We start from the raw sequence: 17,887 nt of genomic DNA, 5'->3' as shown, positions 1-17,887 counted from the left end.
GAGCCCAACCGACCACATTAATTTATTCATCGACAAGTGCATGACACACAAGTACAACAACATCACTTCCGATCAATTAATGTTGATAGCTTTCTCTTTTTCTCTTGCGGGGGCAGCTAAGCAGTGGCTTCGTGAGGAATAACCCAATTCCATTGCTACTTGGGAGGCTCTGAAAAAGGCATTCTTGCACCGATACTACCCACCCGGAAAAACTTCAAAGTACCGAAATGAAATCTCTACTTTCAAACAAAAAGATGGGGAGTCACTCTATGATGCATGGGAGAAATTTAAAAGTCTAATCAGAAAGTGCCCACATCACGGATTACCAGATTGGATGATTATTGAGACAGTCTACAACGCTTTGAGGCATGAGATCCAGACTTATTTGGATGCTGCTGCTGGGGGTAACTTTATGATGAAAACACTGACCCAGGCCAAGAAAATTCTTAATGATATGGCCTCAAATTACCACTGGCGAGATTAATCAACTCCAAGGCGAGGTGGTAGGTATGAAGTGGATGCTATTGCTGCTTTGACTAATAATGTGCAGGCTTTGACAAGGAAGGTTTAGCAATTGGATGTGGCTGCAGTAAATAAAGTTTGTGGTGCTTGTGGCTTAAATGGACATTCTATTGTTGATTGCCAACTTCAAGCCGAAGGGGTTGCTGCTGTGGAACAAGTCAACGCCATCCAAAATCAGAATGCCAGGCAACAATACAACCCCAATTCCAACACCTTCAACCCAGGATGGAGGGATCATCCAAATTTTTCCTACAGAAATAACAATGCCCAGAATCCCTCATCCTTGTACAACATACCATCGGGTTTCCAACAAAGACCTCCCTTCCCACCTCAACAACAACATCCACCGAAGTCCAACCTTTAGAGCTTGATGGAGAACTTCATTGTTACCCAAAGCAAGCAAAATGAACACTTTAGCACCTCCATTAATCAGATTTTGGCTCACAACAAAATGATCGATACTCAGATGGCTCAAATGGCACAGCAATTGAGTAACTTGTCCATGCAAAAGGGGCAACTTTCGGGAAACACAGAAAAGAACCCAACCACATCTCCCTATCAGCAACTCAATGCAGTAACTACGAGGAGCGGTAGGACACCTCATGATCCAGCCCCTAAGGTAAAGACTTCACCTATGGTTATTCCAGATTCAAGAACTAATGATGATGTTTCTGAAGAAAAGAAGGATGAGCCCGTCAATTCAGACAAGCCCGCAATTGCCGGTCGAACTTACACACCACCAGTGCCATTTCCTTCTAAATTGGCACAGGCGAAGCTTGAGCATAAATATGAAAAATTTCTTCAAGTTTTGAGCAAGCTACAGATCAACATCCCCTTCTTAGAAGCCATTAAGGAAATGCCCTCTTATGCTAAATTCCTCAAGGACATCATTTCTAATAGACGCAAGCTAGAGAAGAGTGTTGTGGAAACTTTGAATGGGCAATGTAGCGCTATTTTGGGATGCAAGGTTCCTAAGAAACAAGCTGATCCTTGTAGTTTTACTATCCCACTGAAGTTGGGGAAAGATGTGTCTGCCGTAGCCCTTGCTGATTTAGGGGCTAGTGTGAGTGTGATGCCTTTGACATTATGCAAAAAGATTAATGGCGAGATGAAAGCCACTCAGATGTCCATACAATTAGCCGATCGATCTGTGAGATACCCAGTTGTTATTCTTGAGGATTTCCCCATCCAAGTTGGTAATTACTTCATACCCTGCGATTTCGTCATCATGGATATGGAAGAGGATGCCCGCATTCCGGTAATTTTGGGTCGTGATTTTTTAAAGACTACAACAGCCATTTTTGATGTGAAGAATGGGAAGTTATCACTTGAGATTTTGGGAGAACAACTGCATTTCCATCTCCCTTCATCCATGGCACATCCTGCCATTGGGGAGTCTGTTTATCGGGTGGATGCGATAGTTAATGCTACTATAGAGAGGGAGTCCACACCCTCCATTGTTGATCCACTTTATGCAGCTATTGAGGGCAACTATGAGGAGGATAGGACCGATGTGATTGAGATGGTCTAAGTTTTAGATGCTGCACGTACATTTGTTCCTGCAAAAGCTAAGTTTGAGGACATCCCACCTTGGAAGGTGTTCACCATTGAGGAATAAAAGGAGTGTACTACGCCTCCTCAGGTAGAATTAAAACCTCTTCCCCCTTCTTTGAAGTATGTCTTTGTAGAGGATAATGACACTTACCCTGTTATTGTCAATGCTGAACTCAATGGCACTCAAATTGAGCGATTTCTCACAGTTTTGAAAAAGTATAAGAGTGTTATTGGGTACACTATTGATGACATCAAGGGTATTAATCACTCATTCTGCACTCATAAGATTTTTCTTGAAGATGATCATACCTCTTCTATAGAACCACAACGAAGACTTAATCCTAATATGAAGGAGGTAGTCAAGAAAGAGGTTCTTAAACTACTTGAAGCAGGAATAATATTCCCCATTTCAGATAGCAAGTGGGTGAGTCCTGTTCAAGTAGTTCCCAAAAAAGGAGGTATGACCGTTGTCAAGAATGACAAAGGAGAATTGATTTCCACTAGAACTGTCACAGGGTGGCGAATGTGTATTGACTATCGCAAGCTGAATAAAGCCACCCGAAAAGACCATTTTCCTCTCCTTTTCATTGATCAGATGTTGGAAAGAATGGCTAAGTATTCCTTTTTGTGTTACTTACATGGATATTCAGGTTTCTTTCAAATTTTCATCCATCCAAGTGATCAGGAAAAGACGACATTCACTTGTCCTTATGGCACCTTTGCGTATCGCAGAATGCCATTTGGTCTTTATAATGCACCTGCCACATTCCAACGATGCTTGATGGCAATTTTCTCAGATTTCATTGAAAATATCATGGAAGTGTTTATGGATGATTTCTCGATTTACGGAACATCTTTTGATTTATGTTTGCGAAATTTGAAAAAGTTGTTAAGTAGATGTGAGGAAATCCATCTGATATTGAACTGGGAAAAATGTCATTTTATGGTCCAACAAGGAATTGTTTTGGGTCATGTTATTTCCAATAGGGGTATTGAGGTCGATAAAGCAAAAATTGATGTGATTGAGCGATTACCACCCCCTACTTCTGTTAAAGGGGTTCGTAGCTTCCTTGGGCATGCGGGTTTTTACCGCCGCTTCATAAAGAATTTTTCTCAAATTGCTCGTCCATTAACTGAGCTCTTGGCCAAAGATACTCCCTTTGTGTTTTCTGATGCTTGTGTTGAAGCTTTTAACAGGTTAAAACAAGTTTTGATTTATGCACCAATCATCCAACCACCGGATTGGAACCTATCGTTCGAGATAATGTGTGATGCAAGTGATTTTGCAGTTGGGGCAGTGTTAGGCCAAAGGAAAGATGGCAAACTCCATGCCATTTACTATGCCAGTAAGACACTTGATGCCGCCCAACTCAATTATGCTACCACTGAAAAAGAGTTGTTGGCGGTAGTGTTTGCGGTGGAGAAATTTCGATCCTACCTTCTTGGGTCGAAAGTGATTGTGCATACGGATCATGCAGCATTGAGGTATTTGATGACTAAGAAAGACGCCAAACCTCAACTGATTCGTTCGATATTACTACTTCAAGAGTTCGATTTGGAAGTTAAGGATAAAAAGGGGGCCGAAAACGTAGTAGCTGATCATTTGTCTCGCCTTCTTCTTGACAATGTTGATGACGGTCCTGCGATAGATGACTCATTTCCTGATGATCATCTCTTTGCCATCTCACTTGGCAAAGCACCGTTGTAACCGCCTCGAATTATGAAGTCAAACACTAACTGGAATTTAGTATTAATCAAGCGGAAGCTTACTTTTGCCAACACAATTAAGGGGTTACTTAAAGGTCAAACCAATATCCAAGCAATATAACGAAAGTCTTAACTGTCCAAAATATAGGAAACTTACAACCAAATCGAAATAAGTCCAAAGTTCAAATTACATCCTTAAATTAGTCTAAAGCTAAACTAATAGTCTCTCAAATACAATAAAGAGATCTAAACAAAAGGGGAGTCATACTCCAACTCGGGTTCAACTTCCGCTCGCATATCCATTCTCCGTCGAGGTGCCATAGGGGTTTACTCTAAAAACAAAACCATTGGAAAAACATACAAAGCATAGTATCAGCAAAAAGGCTGAGTATAAACACACTGGTGTCCGTCAAACAAGTTATTAGGATCTTTTTTTTTTGCGTAAATTCATTTTGAAATATGCTTTTTTATTTGATAAATCATATTATGATTCAAATCCAGTTCAATGGCTCTATAGTCAATTCAAATTCTCATTTTTCATCATAAATCATAAGATCTCAATAGATCCAAATCATTTTCAAACTCATATCATAAGTTTACATGGGTACTCTGTGAGTCATCCTGTGACACGTTTGGTAGTCGGTCTACCGTCCGCGACATGTCCGGCAAGTGTAACACAATGGTATTGTGAACAATACGCGCTCAGCATTGGTGAGCCGTTTAATCATGCACACAACATTTGTTGTGGCATATGTACCCGCCATTTAGGCTAATAACATTTTTTTGTACATAATATATATCTTGTAATTTTAATAGCATTTGAAAGTCAAAAGTATTAACTTTTTCAATATGATAAACATCTTTTATTTGCACATAGCAAAACATACTTTATTTGCGACTTAGCAAAATCAAATCATAATATTTCCCACATGGGTAAAACATGCTTAGCATAATCATATCATTAAACATAACCTTTGTATTATATTGGGGCATCACTACCATGTATGGAAATGCATCGTAACAAAAATTAATTAAAGTTCAATACGATTTTTTTTAAGGAAATCACTAAAATGTTTCGTTTGAATCCTTCTTAAAGTAAATATAACTTGAAAGGGTTTTGATTTGTATTCAAAACAACTAGAATATGATTCATAAGTCTATAAAATCATTACGACAGAAGATTTCATAAAACACTATTTTCTCAAATACGAGATAGTTTTACCGGTAATAAAATCGATAATTGACTTACAAAGTACATATTAATTCTCCAACAAGGCCCAAATTAATCAAGTCATTATAATACCTTATTTAAAATGAATTTAAGGTTGTCCCATCAGATTATAATTGGTTATGCGAATTTATAACGATCTTACAATTACTTTCGACAATTTGGGTATTTACCGTTATTTAAATGGTGTCTTAAATCCGTAAAATTTATAAACCATCTAATTTAAACTTAATTTATACTATGAGGAAGTAGGATATTAATATAATTATAAATTTTTTATATAGGTCTATTTTTACCCAAATTTAATTAACAATATTACACTTTTTAATAAATAAACATTGTCTATTAATTTGATAAATTAGTAAATAATTAATAATTTATTTTATAAAATTATACCAAAGTTCCAGAAGTCATATAATATGTTTATTAGGCTATTTGAACTTATAAAACTCATGTATGATGTTTTATTATTTTGTATAGCTATTTTATCGATATATAGATTAAAATAGGTTTAAAATTATTTGAGTCCGAATAAAACATTATAAAAATTATATGATATTCCAGAAGCTATTTTAAGGGGTATAAAATTTTAAATAACCATTAAAAATCATGTGGGGTATTTTTAATAATTAATATCGTTATTTTACCAATAAACCGAATATAATTTATTTAAGTCCATATATGGTCACGAAAATCCATATAAATTTTTGAACATGTATCAACTGTTTATTTAAGTGTCTCATAAAATTTTCATGTCTAAAAGACGTCATTTAGTATTTATTTTATATTTTACCGTTTTCAAAGTTACCGATTATTAATAACCGAGTAAAAATTATTAAGGTCCTTAAATGTCAACGAAACCTTCTAAAACTTTTACCAAATTTACCTACTGTCCATATGAGTATGTGATAAAAAGTTCAAGTCCATATGTCTTTGATTGGTAATTATTTTATATTTTACCATTTTACAATTTACCGTTAAACAATTTAACGATTATTCAAAAATAATAAAAAAATTCGAAACTAAATATATTTTGGCCAAATCTTGTTGGAGACATTATAATATGTTTTTATTAATTATTTTTGATGATGAAGAGTTCATCTAATACCATATTTTATAATAAAAGTATTTAACACCTTAAAATCTATTAAAATATCAATTTAACGAATAATCTCAACAAAAAGTATCCAAGAAATTTTCTTAACATATAGCTACTGGAAATTTCTTTTAAAATGAATTTCAAATATTTTCAAATTCATATAATCATTTCCATCACAATAACTTTCACAAAGTAGTGTTAAACATGCCTTTAAACATACAATAATTTATAAAATCAACATGCATGATGCCCACAATAATATTACATGTAATAAATTATTCCATACTCAAATTTATCATTTTGACATCATTTTTCAAGATTTAAGAACTTCTCTTTGGGATTTTTTTTTTGTTAAAAAAAGTTTATACACAAACTTTCCCAAACTTGTTCTTAAATCCTTTAAAAATCACAACTCTTTAGGCTAGATCCTGATTGGGGACTTTTGAAGGGTGTTTCGGGTAAATTTGCTTATGTAATTTGGAGAAAAATAACCGGAAAGCAGATGGGGTATTTCCTGATTAGAGCTTAACCAGCGTCGAGCTCTTGAGCCTATTTACGGCCAATTCTATCAAACCGGTGTATTTCCTCAAGGGTTTTCTGAACACCCTTCTTGGTTTGACCCCACCAGATGGGGCGGTCCTTCTGGTTCTGGAGGTGGTGGTTCGGGCCAGTGACCATTTATTTGATCTTGTGTTAAACACTGAGGACCGTGCTTGGACTGGCTTCGGGGGTTAATCATTTATCATTCTCTCACTCACTCATGCATCTGTACAGTTTTATCATTTTTAGCATATAGAGTTAGGTTTTATTTCTCGCATGCATGCATGCAAAAAAAAAAGTGTTATGGCTTGATGAGAACTGTTGGAATCTCCTGTATATGAGTAACACTATCCTTTCCCCTAAAATGAATTTTGCAAAATGTTTTGACTGGTATTTTGGCATGTGATACTGTTATTTGGATGTCAGAGGCAAACCGGAGACACTCCTAATTTGAGAACCAGTTAAGTGGCATTTAATTGCCTCATGAGCATGAGTAGGTTAGCTGGTGAGTAGGCCTAATCAAATGTGTGTGCATTATCTACTAGGATGCCCATTAGGGGCTAGACTGATCTTGACTTTGCTTTACTCCTCCTAGAATTTGACTAGATGTACCTTGTTGAAAATGAATTTCAGGCTTAGATGTTACTTGAAACCACATGGAATACAAAGCCACCTTGCACTACTTGACTTTAGGTTTTTGCCCTCTTGAGCTTGAGCCTATTTTCTTTCAACCCGCATTACTAAAGCTCCACAATCCCAAAATTTCCCCCTCTACACCTTAGGGAGTGAATTGGTTATTTGAGTTTGATGTTGGTTGTTGGTGTGGTTACCGGTCCATAATTGTAAAATCTCGAGTTTCTTTTAAATTCCTTTGTATATAGATACCCCCAAGTATTATTTCTAAAAAGAAAAAAAAAAAGAAAACCAAAACAAAAAGAATGTGATTTTTGTTTGTAGTTATAAATTCAAATAAAAGGGGTTATATCTTATTCTTCTAGAAGCTCGAAATTTCATTGGTTAAGTTCATTTACGATTGACTGTACGATGTTCATGCTCGAAGTATGTGTAGTTGCGGGAAAAGAGTCTTCACTCCCTATTGTCCCTACTAGGTCTCATATTTTTAGAACGACCAATAACCTTAGCCAACGTTACTCCCATTATTAGCCTGATTTGATTCTCTTAGTAGTTGAAGTCTATTTCGAAGGAGAAGGATAGCAAGGTTAAAGTGAAAGTCTTTAGAATGTTGTTTGCATTGGAGAGATCCTTTTGTCCTTCTAAACACGTGAGTGTGAGAGTTGGGAGGGAAACACTGCTGGGGAATGGAAGTAGTCATTTTTACTACTTCGGTGTGTGTAATGAGTCCTAAACTCATCAACAATGGAGTGGTGAGTTGCCCCGTGAGTACCTCCTCATTTGATTTATGATGTGTTTACGATGGCCTTAACTGGTTACCTTTTGGATGAATCGTGAAAGCCTGATTGCGCTATGATATTCCGGGTTGATGTTGAGTGCGCCTAAATGTCGAGTCGTTTGAAGTTGCTTTTAAATGAATTTCGAAAACTTTTGGGGAAGAACTTTGTTGACCTATATGATCTCCACTTTTTTTTGATGGTCCATTTCCTTGAGGACAAGCAACGGTTTGGCTTGGGGGAGTTTGATGTATGCACTTTATACTATGTTTTTATGCTCCTTTCACTTGCATTTTATGGCATTTTGATGTGTCATTTTGCTTTTTCCATGTGGTTTTATGCTTGGTTGGAGTTTTTGTGTGTCTTTGACTATTTCAGGCCATTTTACTCCACTCTTGTATTGGAAGCGGATCACTTCTGAGCATTAGGATGCATGCTTCGAGATTTGGCAGAGTTCGAGACCGTACTACGGCACTTTTGTGAGCTCACGGGTCCATTCGGATATGCTTTCAGTCCCGTTGGGTCTCGCATGTACTTTTGCCGCGTTCTAATGAAGAAAAGTAAGCACAAGATGATGGGCCCTTGGCGGGTATTTATCATACCCGGGCGATTTCAAGCAAGAAACAGGAATGTAAGCCTCCAAGCCCAGGACCCAGTCGGGTATACTCTAAACCCGGTCGGGTCTGTCAATAATCACTTGCATAAGTGTTCGGCTTACGGACCCGGTCCGGTCTTGCTTAAAGCCGGTCGAGTCCTGCGATTTCTACTCTCTGGAAACTCTAAACATACGGACCTAGTCCGGTCTTGCCTAAAACCCGGTCCGGTCCTGCTTCAATAACCGTTTTCTGCACAGTTTATATTTTATCATTAGGGAATGTAATAAGAGAGGACGTTTTGAGAGATTTTTTGAATTCTTCACTTTGGGAGAGAAAACTTTGTAACTTTCAATTACTTTCGTTCATCCTTTGGTATTCAACTTCAAGTATTATTTCTTTATCTTTTCCTTGTTATTACCTTTTATCATGTTTTCTTTAATTAATTCTTGTTTTGTTGCATTTGATATGTGTGAGTAGTTCCTTGTTCATGCTTGGTTTCTTATGCTAGTTAACTCATGTTTTTTTCAATTGAAATTTTGGAAATTGTGGTTAACAATTCATTCAATCGTTAGCAATAGTTAGAGTTGAATGAATTGCCTTTTAGATCAAGGGCTTGATAATCTTCATGAAAATAGATTGATTTGATTATTGGATTTTATTGAATACTATGTTCAATGTCATTGCTATACATGATTCCATGAAAATAGGTTTGATAGTATGGTAGTGAAGCTAATAGTCTTTAAAAGGAGTTATTAGTATCTTTAATGGTGTATTCGTCCCATTGAACTTGGTTATGATTAATGTAAGGGTAGTAGGATCTCATTGTCATTATATCATGCTAGTGGGGAAATTTATCCCTAGATGTTTTAGTATCATTGATTTACCTTTCTAATTTAATTGTTTGTACTCTAGTCATTTAGTTAGTTTAGACATATATTCTCTAAAATCGTGTGTTACTTAGGATCAATTGGTAGCCGGAAAATAGTTACTTACTACATTGTTCCCTGTGAATTCGACCCTAACTGCTACTATACTAGTTGCATATTAGGAATTGTTTGGTAGTACATAAACGACCTATCACCAAACATTATTGGGCCGAGGCTGTTAACACAACAAATTATGTCTTAAATAGGTGTCTCATTAGACCCATACTTAAGAAAACCCCCTACGAGTTATTTAAAGGAAGAAAACCAAACATAACCTACCTTAGACCATTTGGTTGCAAATGTTTTATCCATAATAATGGTAAGGATAATTTAGGTAAATTTGATGCCAGAAGTGATGAAGGTATAGTTCTTGGTTACTCATTGAATAGTAAAGCTTATAGAGTACTAAATAAGTGTACAAGTATGGTTGCGGAAAGTATACAAGTACTATTTGATGAATCCGATAATGGAATACTAAGTGAAGGATTTAAAGAGTTAAACCTTAATATACATTTTGATGATATAAGTGATGATGAACTGGATGCCAAAGGTCTTAGTGAAGTTAAAAAGAAAAACATGCAGGATACTATACAAAGTCTTGATGAGGTTGAAGAAAAACAGGTTATAAACATTGAAGACTCACAACTTGATCTTGAGATCCAATTTCAAGACCTAGAAACAGCTCCTGAACGTACTGATTTAGATACACCCATTAGAAATTCCTTAAATGAAGTAGGAACAAGTTCTTTGAATGATTACACACCATCCATATTACATAGAAGACTTAGAATGTAATCTCAACATCCTCCAGGAAACATCATAAGTGATCCAAACAAAGGTACCCAAACTCGATCCTGTCTTAAAAATTTATGTGCATTTTCTGCTTTTGTTTCTCTTGTAGAACCTAAGGACGTTAAAGAAGCAATACAAGAACCAGAGTGGATCATTGCAATGCAAAATGAATTAAATGAATTTGAAAGAAACAAAGTTTGGGATCTAGTTGAAAGGCCACCAGATCGTATTATCATTGGAACTAGATGGGTCTTTCGCAATAAGCTCAATGAGGATGGAGACATTATAAGGAATAAAGTAAGGCTGGTAGCTCAAGATTATAATCAAAAAGAAGGTATAGATTATGACGAGTCTTTTGCTCCAGGTGCAAGGTTAGAATCTATCCGTATTATGCTTGCTTTTGCTTTATACATGAATATAAAACTATATCAAGGATTAAGTTTTGCACCTCTTCTTACAATTTTCTCTCTTGTTAACTTAAGATCTAGTATTCTCTAAACGTTCAAAAATAGTTGTAATTTTTAGTTCATCTAGCTCTTACAATTTGTAATAGGATTACATGTTGAAAAGAGTTAGAATTTTCATGATTTATACGCCTAACCTTAGAATACTTTTTAAAGTATTTAACTTGTAATCTCTGTTGTGAGATTGGGATTTGCTTTTATTAAGGGACTTGTAAGACGTTCTTCAAGGGGAAGAACGTAACGTGGTGATGAGAGAAGATAGAGAGATCTTCTAGGTTGTCTTAAAGTCTATTAATAAAAGGCGATGAATCCTACGGGCTGGAAGAGAACCCATAGACGGGGAATAGGCTGTTTAGAACCGAACCTCGTTAACATATCGTGTATTATTGTTTAAGTTTATTTTCGCACATACATTATAATTTTATTGATAGACTTAAAATTGTTCCAGAAAACAGCTTTGAAAGGTCACCCAAGCTCTTGAGCTAAGCTTCCAGACAAAAATTTTAAACAGGCATACTCTCTATTCCAGAAGATAGAGTATTCGACCTCCTATCAACTTTCATGCATATTTGTTTGCATTGCTATGTACAAGGATATATACTAGTTCAACAATCTGATATCAAGTTCTTCTACTACTCTTCTCCTTTTATTCTCCCTACTTCTTAACATCGACTAAATAAATGTTAATACAATGTATGTTCATACACATTTACCTATACACGTGTAAATTTTTGAAGGATTTTTCTATTCTAGCCATGTTATAAAGATTCATTTCAAATGGATATTTGACAATTGATTGTTGGTCAATTTGCTCAGTTATATATATTGATTGATAAGCTTGAGCCTTGAGGATTGACGGCGGGCTTAAAAAGCTACTTACAAACGCTTTACGCCTAATTATTTTAGATAACGCTTGCATCCTCTATCTTACCACGACTGCTAGCACAGAGTTAGCCGATGATTATTACCCAAATACTACCATTGCTTCTTCTCCAAGCTAAAAAAGAAGTTCACCAACCGTGGGCCTTCAACCTCCACACTACATTGCTTCATCAGGCTTTTACCCATTGTAGTAAATTCCCCACTGTTGCTTCCCATAAGACTCTGGGCCGTATCTAAGTGCCATTATTTGAAGATTTTTTTAAATATATATTATATAATTTGCGTACATTCATTTAAAATTATTTAAATATTTTCAACTAATAAGATCTTCTAATATTATGAAGCTTTCCAACATTAAAGTTCTTAAAACGAAATACAATTCAAAAATAGGCGAATCTAGACCATTAAATTAGAGTTGAATCGAATCTAGACCCTTAAGGTCCATGAGCCATGCCCCTCCCTATTTGTGCATGTTATAAGCTCGTTATATCACTTGTTTTTATCTTTTATCTTCTACACCTCCTCATTCCACCACCATAACCCCTTATAAACAATAATTTTTCCTTTCGACTCTCGTAGTGTCTCTTTTGTGACCTATCAAATTGTAGCCATAGTTTCACACATTCAATATGCGTCATCAGTTAGTCTATCATATGCCTCGAGTTGATCTTGTTCGACAACCTAGAGGCCCCATCCTCTTTAATCTATATATGAGGCGTGTCTCATGGTGAGATCGTCTCATACAAAAATTTGTAAAAGTGAATACGCAAATCAAGTCAGTTATCGAAGGACCATAGATTTAGAGCAACTCTTGTATTGTCTCACAATCACGGTGAAACAAGTTTTAAGTGATTTTTTTAAACAATCAAAGTGAGTGTTTTAATATCCAATGTCAATTTTATCCATTAAAATGGCATGTCAACTATTAAATAACTAATATTAAGTATTTTAATTTAATTGGCTATCTATCCCAGTAAAAAGTATGTTAGGGTGAATGAGAATTTGAGAATTGTGATTGATTTATATGGTTAGCTCATTTTGATATACGACAAAACTTTGTACTATACTCCTATACAATTATCTAAGAGATTACAAACAATTTATCAGTAATCATTCTATTTATAGCCTTTAAATGTCCATTGTTTTTGGTGTTGAATCACCAAAATAGAAGTCTTATTACCAGGAAAATCAGGTGAAGCAAGAATATCACCAAGGATTCCAAGTTCATTTACTTCACTCCATTGTTGTAACCCAGAAGTTTGAGGACAATCCATTTTATGTCTTCTTCCTACAATGATTAGATCAAATTCTTCTGTTATAGACCTCAACATTTTCGCAGTTTGTGAACCATCGCGAACAACTTGTTCCGAGTAGTTGAATTGAGGATTATTAGTTTTGTACTCTCGAATCTCCGATAATGTTTTGAAATCATGTAAATCTAGCTCACTATCATCACCAAAAGCAACAATGCGAATGACAAGTACCCATACTTTTGATCCTAACGACATCCTCTTAGCATAGGATACCGCCTCTTGATCATCCGTTCCTCCTATGAAAATCACTGCAGCCGAGAACTCATTTTTCTCGGTAGATTGTGACTCGACTGATATTGATGTCAAGTTAGAAGTTTCAAAGGTAGGAAGCTTGATGGTACCTCGGTTAATGAAGATACCGACAGAGCAAGGGGCTCGTTCAAGGATGTTGTTGTTGAGGGCTCTTAGCGCAGGATCCTCAGACTCAATCGAACCATCAAGTGTACTAAGTTTTCGGTGGTATGGTAAGACAATAAGTGATGCTAAATTGTCAAGGGCAAGAGTGCATATATCACCATGCATTGCCTTAGGTTGTGAGACTGTTGTGTAAAAGTGTGTAAAAAGGGACTCCATATTGGCTCTCTTAAGTATTGAGCTAAAAGCCGAGATTACATCTTCAGAATAAGACATGTTTTCGGAAGCATTTCCTTCCTGCAAGTCATGGGCTATGAATATGGGTTGCGCTCTTCCTGCAAGCTTTATGAGGTGGAGTACATCGACTATCATGCTATTTTTCGATGGATTTGAAAGAGCAAGTAGGTGGGCAAATGCAAATACATGATCTGGTCTAGAAATACAGGCAATAATTCTTAGATGAGCTTCTGAGTTTATGGTCACAATATCTCTGTTCTCATATCCTGCATACTTCCTTAAAGGATGGTAAAGGTATGTTATTGTAATTGGTATTATGATTGCACCAACAGTTGTTACAAGAATCAAATACGCATATGTTGAGTCTCCAATCATCTGCCAAACCAAGAAAGAAATTCACGTTATGATCTAGAATAACATAGGGCTCTGATACAATGTCAATGAATTAACGGGGTGATACTAAATAGGATGTTACCTGAGAATCAATAAACATGTTGTATATACCAATATCGACAATCCCTTTGGAGGATACGATGGCAGCGAGTGCCAAGGCATCGGAAGTAGCCATGTCGTAATGCCATCCACACCCAAGGCAAATAATAGTTTTAGCAGCAAAAGCAGACAGAGTGACGAGTAATTCACCGCGAATAAGCTTGTCCTGAAAATTAATTTGGAGCACATTCGCCCTCATGGCAGACATCGTAATCAAGAAAGGCTGAAGAATACCCAAGATGAAAGTATCAAATTTATTAACGATAGCAGATCCTAGTGGCGGTCCAGCAGGTACTGCTGCCCCCATTACAAAACAACCCACGATTACAAACTCCCCATTTATATCAGTTATGATACCGCCAACCAACATCAATAATATGACAAAAATGAAGTAAGTATCTTTGACAGGTCTTCCTTTTGGGGTGTGTTTTATAATTTTGGTCATCCATGGACGGACAATGTAAATGACACACAACAGAAAGGCGATAAGGCCAACTACACGATTTCCTACCTGCAGTATAACTTGCCTTTTCTTGTGTTGTTTGAGAAGTGTTATAGTATGATGAATGCTTTTTGTTACGAGTGTATTAGAAACGCCAACTACCTCACCAATAATCCCACAAGATAATGCTAGCCTTCCGAGCTCTGAGTTAAGAAGCTTTAAGTCACTGAGAAGAACAGCAATAACCGGAAATGTAGACAATGCCAAGACGGATGCGCTAGCTGTAAGCTCACGCATTTGCTTCTGATCTTTATCTAAATTAGTTAATTTGCCATATATAAGAGCTACTGTTGTATTCCAAAATGTTGTGAGAATGAGAACTAAAAGTCCAATTACAATTGGTTTTTTACCAGTTCTTTTGATCAGGTTGAAATCTGTTTTAACTGAGATTATAAATATTGATAGAGAGAATCCCAACATTGCTACACCTTTCCATACATCACTACTCATTTCAGGAAATATTGATTCATGTGCCCTCTTTAGTACCTTCATTTTTCCATTGTATAATTCTGGTGAGAGGATGACACCTGCCTATCAATATGTTCATAAAATTATAAATTATCGTCATTTTTTCGAGTGGTAATCGCATCATGTCATTGTGCATCTTGTTGATGTAGGTAGTCTTAATTAGGTCATTTCAAACCTTTGTTTGACGGGAATTTTACTTTCGATAACATATCCTAAGTTTGAAATCATAAGCTTAAGCTTGTGATTAAGAGGGTTACTTTAAATGGCATCAGAACCCAATGAAACGAGAGGTCAGATGTTTGAATCTCATTTGCCCCTCATTTTAAGTGGTATACTCATTGCTAGGCATGAAGAGGGTTTGTGCAATATTCACACTTCTGGTATAAAGTGCAATATTCATCGCTAGGTATGAAGTGCGATATTCGTATGAGGGGGTGTGAGATTGTATAATAACATACAGAGCTTCAATCATCTAACTTCAGCTTTTGGTTGAGATGCTCACTTGACAGTAGGGCTCATCCGAGCACCATACATGTCCATCTAAGCAGCAACACAATAAGTCAGCAAGCACAGCTCAAAAATTTTCTACACACCTTACATTCCTTCATACATTTTACTCAATGACCCAACAAATGCAAGAGCAACTAATCAATTTTGGAGAGTGATTACGAAGTCGCAACTAGACCTGTGCATTTAAATGGAAAATCTTTTGCTTTGATATTCTCCTTTGACTAGCTATTTAAGATTATTATGATGTCAGATTATAGGTCAATATAACTTTGTTGTGCGGATAGCAAAGGCATTCAAGCAAAAGCAATCAAGAAACAATAAAACAAATAAAACACACCAAGAATCAACGTGGTTCATTATCAATCAAGAAAACAATAAAACACACTAAGAATTAACGTGGTTAATCATCAATCAAAAAACAATAAAACACACCCGCTAAGAAAATAATAAAACCTTAATTGTTTTCTAATCAACGTGTGGTTAACAAGAAAACAATAAATCACGTAGCCATCACATTGATAATGAACCATATTAATTATTCAACTAAAAACAATAAAACATCAAAAACTAACGTGGTTCATTATCAATGTGATAACTACGTTCACCAAGCACAGAAAACAATTTTTTTTACTATATAAGGTGATCGGAAACAAACTCGATAATCATCATTAATTAAGACAACAAAAACTCATTCTTGGGCATATATAATTAGCAAATTAGATATCAAATATATACTAAAATACATAGGTATATATTAACACATTAACAAGACCAAAATGAATATGCATTTTTAATTTTTAATATAAAAAGGGGGTGTGGAAGATTAATAGGGAAAAAAGAAGAGAAATTACCGTTAATTGGGAAGCAAGAGGAGGAAGGCCAAAATGCTTGAACAAAGTATGATGTAGGGCTTGAGTTAGACAATAAACAACAATTAATTGAAGTTGTAATACAAGAGATGGAAATTCCACCAAGTGTTGTTTAGGGTACCATGCTGGTTTTCTTATGCAAACTTGTTGTGTTATTGTTGAGTTTAAATAATAATGATTATGTGTTATACTCATTTTTCAAAATTATTTATTATATTTACATTAATTATTCAAACCTTATATCATTTTGATCCCTATCCTATGATTGTACCTTAAGTTTTAAGGTTGGGTATTATTGTTTTCCTTGTAAAATATTTCCTCTCTCTCTCCCACACACCTTGAATATTAATTCAAGGTGGTGCAATTAATACAATAAAATTGTAAATCTCTCAAATGAATTTTGCATTTAATTTTTTATAATTCTTCCTTCGTCTTTATAGATGAAGGAAGAATTATTAACTAGAAAAATTATGGGAGAAAAGAGAAGATGAAGATTACAGGAAGGAAATAAATTTTAAAATTGAAAAATAAACACTAAAAACGCTAGGGAGGATGTTTATGTTTACTAATTTTAGTTGATGTTGTTTCTTATTACAAACAAATATATGGTAGGAAAAGGATTTAAATTTATGAATAATTTTTCTATGACTTGTATATTTAAAGGAATTAATCACCTATTATGTATTATCTATAAAAACTAATTTATTGCCTATGCCAATGTAAAATATTACATTCTTCAATATGTTTTGATTAATTTTAGGTTTTTATTTGTATGAATATTTAATTTTGACCACAAAATCTCATTACAAATATGCATATCTATTGTATATAAAGTATTATATTAATTAATACTAAAAAATGTAGGATTTTTTTCATGGGAATGCTTTTATTTAGGCTAGAAAATAAGATTACTATTAGGTAATAATTTAGCATATATAGTACATACAGAAGCACATACTTCCTCTAATAGTTTTTTATCATTGGAATTTTGAATCATGTACTCTTTAATAAAGAAAACACTTTGGCCATAATTATATTTAATCATATAACAATACAGGTTTAAACAAAAAAAATAATGAAGATATATTATGAAATATATTGATCAATAATATTGATAGAGTATATAAATTTCATGACTCTACAATCGTAAGCTAGGCTTCTAATTGAGTTGATTATTTGACATGAAAACAAATCCTACATAATGATAAGGAATTTAAATCTCATCATTTCTCATTTTGAATGGAATATTACCGCTGAGAATGCCTATTGTACCTGTCAAGGATTGACACGGTTAGGTTAACATTAAATCGGTTACTACTAGGGATTAAGAGAGTGTTTGAGGAAATATGTTGGTGAGATCCTTATCTTTGATATCTTTTCTTTCTTATAGTAACTAGTGTGCACCTTTTAATTAACTGCAAGC

At 35.1% G+C, this 17,887-nt stretch overlaps 1 protein-coding gene and 1 non-coding gene across 3 annotated transcripts; both read right to left on the bottom strand.

The window, feature by feature from the left end:
- Positions 1–218: 218 nt before the first annotated feature.
- Positions 219–324, bottom strand: LOC130827975 (small nucleolar RNA R71). Its single transcript, XR_009047288.1, has one exon. It is a non-coding gene; the product is annotated as a small nucleolar RNA R71 (small nucleolar RNA).
- Positions 325–12,713: 12,389 nt separating this feature from the next.
- LOC130827143 (cation/H(+) antiporter 11-like) lies at positions 12,714–16,951 on the bottom strand. Of its 2 annotated transcripts, XM_057692785.1 has the most exons (4): positions 16,447–16,951; positions 14,968–15,148; positions 14,099–14,871; positions 12,714–13,998 (listed from the first exon to the last, which is right to left on the bottom strand). In XM_057692785.1, the coding sequence occupies exons 1-4, from the start codon at positions 16,657–16,659 to the stop codon at positions 12,835–12,837; spliced, it is 2,331 nt and encodes a 776-aa protein (XP_057548768.1). In that variant the 5' UTR covers positions 16,660–16,951; the 3' UTR covers positions 12,714–12,834. The 2 variants fall into 2 exon arrangements, with proteins under 2 accessions (XP_057548768.1, XP_057548767.1); XM_057692784.1 differs by having other exon boundaries at positions 14,099–15,148.
- Between the last annotated feature and the right edge of the window lie 936 nt (positions 16,952–17,887).

Source organism: Amaranthus tricolor, chromosome 11 (assembly GCF_026212465.1).
Source record: "Amaranthus tricolor cultivar Red isolate AtriRed21 chromosome 11, ASM2621246v1, whole genome shotgun sequence".
NCBI lineage: Eukaryota > Viridiplantae > Streptophyta > Magnoliopsida > Caryophyllales > Amaranthaceae > Amaranthus > Amaranthus tricolor.
Note: the sequence above shows the minus strand (reverse complement) of the source record. Positions and strands in the feature narration are given on the sequence as shown.